Genomic DNA, 2624 nt, shown 5'->3' with positions numbered 1-2624 from the left:
AGCGAGAACGATCCCGCTCAGCGGTCAGCGTAATCCCGCTAATTATAAAGTCCATGTAACTGAAAGAGGAGTAATAAATTATATTCTACCTATTTTCGTAAAACTTACGTGTGACATTTATTGCTAAAATATCCGCGGCTACGAACCTGAAAAGACTTTCATCCATACCGAACCTACTTACCTGTCGGCCGCCCGAAACCCTCCATCGACGCAATCCTCCAGAGAGACGGTGATCCAGCCAGGAAGAGGCGCGAAACCCTTCAGCACACAGTGGTCCAAAAGTCCAGAGGGTCGAACCGGAAACAGATGGGAGCTGAAACAGAGTCGTAGAAAGGGGAATCAGTGAAGTCAGCGAAAGGTTTGTCCGCATAAATCAGTATCTTTCTCGATAGGCCGAGGTAAAAATCGAGTGGCGACCGTGATAACTAAGAATTCCGAGACGCGTGGTTAATCAACTCCCCCGTCCGGCTACAACGAGAGTACATTAAATATTTTAGTATGTGCAGGATATACAACACTGTTATCCTCTTCTAAAAAGGAGATGTGAAGTTTATTGTTGTCACTTTTCCGCGATGCTGATTGGTTCTCTTGCTGCGCTTACTTCATTTGCAGCTGTCATTATATATTTTGACAGTTGTGTGTATTAAGGAGTTAATAGCGTAATAGTAATAGCATAATGTTAAAGCTAAATAGCGCGCGCGAAGCGCGCGTCTGTAGTGTCTAGTATATTAAAATGTATATTGAAATGTGTAAATAAAGGACACTTACATTTATTGTTATAATATTTCCTTCCGTCGTTGACCCCGCCGTCGGCACCGTGACCGCCGTCGTTGTCACCGCCGTTGGCGCCGTGACCGCCGTTGTTGCCGTCGCCACTGCCATCGGCGCCGTAACCTCCGTCGTCGTCATCGGCACCGTGACCGCCGTCGTCGTCGACACCGTCGTCGGCACCGTGACCGCCGTTGTCGTCATTGACACCGCCGTCGGCACCGTAACCGCCGTCGTCGTTATCGACACCGTCCTCGGCACCGCTATCTTTTTGATATTGTCTGAAAAAATTATATAATTAATAAATAATAATATAATTATATATTATGTATAAATAATAAATAAAAGAATACATAATTTGCAAATGAGTTACATGTATCTGTACTTACTATTTCTCGCTCTGCCTCGTGCCTCGTACCTCCGTGCCGCGATGCCACTGACCGACTGACTGAACATGCAATGTGACCGAAAGATCGTGTTTTTTTTTTGGCAGAGAAATATACGTATCGCATTGTTGCCGCTATTCAATCACGCGTGGACCGATTCGATCCGTAGATGAATCTTGTTACAGAAAAACATGTGTATACAAGTAGTACACATAGCCGTTGTATATATATATACATGTACTGCCCATGTAAATATCATATTATGTATTTGTATTCCTGTACGGTAAAAGTGAATGTTTATTACATATCTGTGACATCAAAAGTTGCAATCACGGTTTTTTAAGTTATATATATTTTTTCAAATTTTAAATAATTTATTTAAACAATATTAAGTATAAAAATGGGACAAAGTTGCGATTTGACGAAAATTCGCTTTTTCTATCCCAATAATAACATGTTATTTATGAATCATTTCTGAGACTAGCTTTACACTGTTCAATCAAGAAAACAAAATTATACTATATATAGCAAACGCGCCAACCTCCTTAAGCGATAGACAATAATACGAAAAACTGATGAACGGTGCGATGCGCGAGAATGTTAACAACAAAGCGCGCATAGACTGTTGCCCAGTGCAGTAAGCAACTGACAGTTCGATAGTGTGGTTCGTTGCACAATGATTTATAGCGTACTTCTTATATTGTGCACCAGATTAACGGTTTTGGTTGCAATTATTCATTTTACTTTTCCTTTTATGTACTATGTATGTATGTACTATGTAAACTTTATTGCGTTTCCCCGTAGGGTTTACAATCTACTACAAAATTACTACAACATTGGCGTTTTTTAAAGAGACGTACCAAACCCTTTACAAGACATTAACTCCTTTTTAGCGTAGCCATATGCGACCTTACAATTTTTCTAAATTCCCTACCCTCCCCCCTCTTTCTTCGCCCTTTTGCTTGCTCCCTTCCGCTTTCTCCGCCTCTGCGTTTCTTTACGTCCCTTTTTCCTGTCTCGGTTCTCCCCTTTCCTCCTATTGTCTTTTTTCCTGTCCCCTTTTTCTTCGTCCGAGTCCATTAACAACTTCTCCTCCATCTCTTTTGAAATCTCTTCCTCCTCAAACATCTTTGCCATCCTGCTTTCTTCCATTCTCCTTTCTAATCTCTCTTTCTTTTTCTCTCTTTCTCTCATTCTTGCCTCCCACGGCTTATCCTCACCTATTTTCACCCTCATACTATTTCCTGCTTTTCTCCTTGCCTCCATCCCTTGCTACTTCTCTTCCTCATCTCCCAGCTTCACTAGTAACGTCATCCAGTCCCCTCTCTGTCCTACCACACACACGTCTCTTAACTCCGCCTTCACCTTCAAACCTTCTGCCAAAAACTCCTTCACTTTCTTCCAATTTGATTTCTCACCTTTCCATTTCTCCTTTTCGATCCTTATTATCACGTTTTTCCTTCTTATTTC

At 41.7% G+C, this 2624-nt stretch overlaps 1 protein-coding gene across 1 annotated transcript; it reads right to left on the bottom strand.

Annotated features, from left to right (window-relative positions):
- Positions 1-768: 768 nt before the first annotated feature.
- Positions 769-2291, bottom strand: LOC112468149 (TATA-binding protein-associated factor 2N-like; the record flags this gene model as incomplete). Its single annotated transcript, XM_025037198.1, has 2 exons — positions 2089-2291; positions 769-1049 (listed from the first exon to the last, which is right to left on the bottom strand). Coding segments are annotated over exons 1-2 (484 nt in total), but the record flags the coding sequence as incomplete, so codon positions are not given.
- Positions 2292-2624: the final 333 nt, after the last annotated feature.

The sequence above is a fragment of the Temnothorax curvispinosus genome, unplaced genomic scaffold (assembly GCF_003070985.1).
Source record: "Temnothorax curvispinosus isolate PA1 unplaced genomic scaffold, ASM307098v1 QBEX01018157.1, whole genome shotgun sequence".
Classification (NCBI taxonomy): Eukaryota; Metazoa; Arthropoda; class Insecta; order Hymenoptera; family Formicidae; genus Temnothorax; species Temnothorax curvispinosus.
Note: the sequence above shows the minus strand (reverse complement) of the source record. Positions and strands in the feature narration are given on the sequence as shown.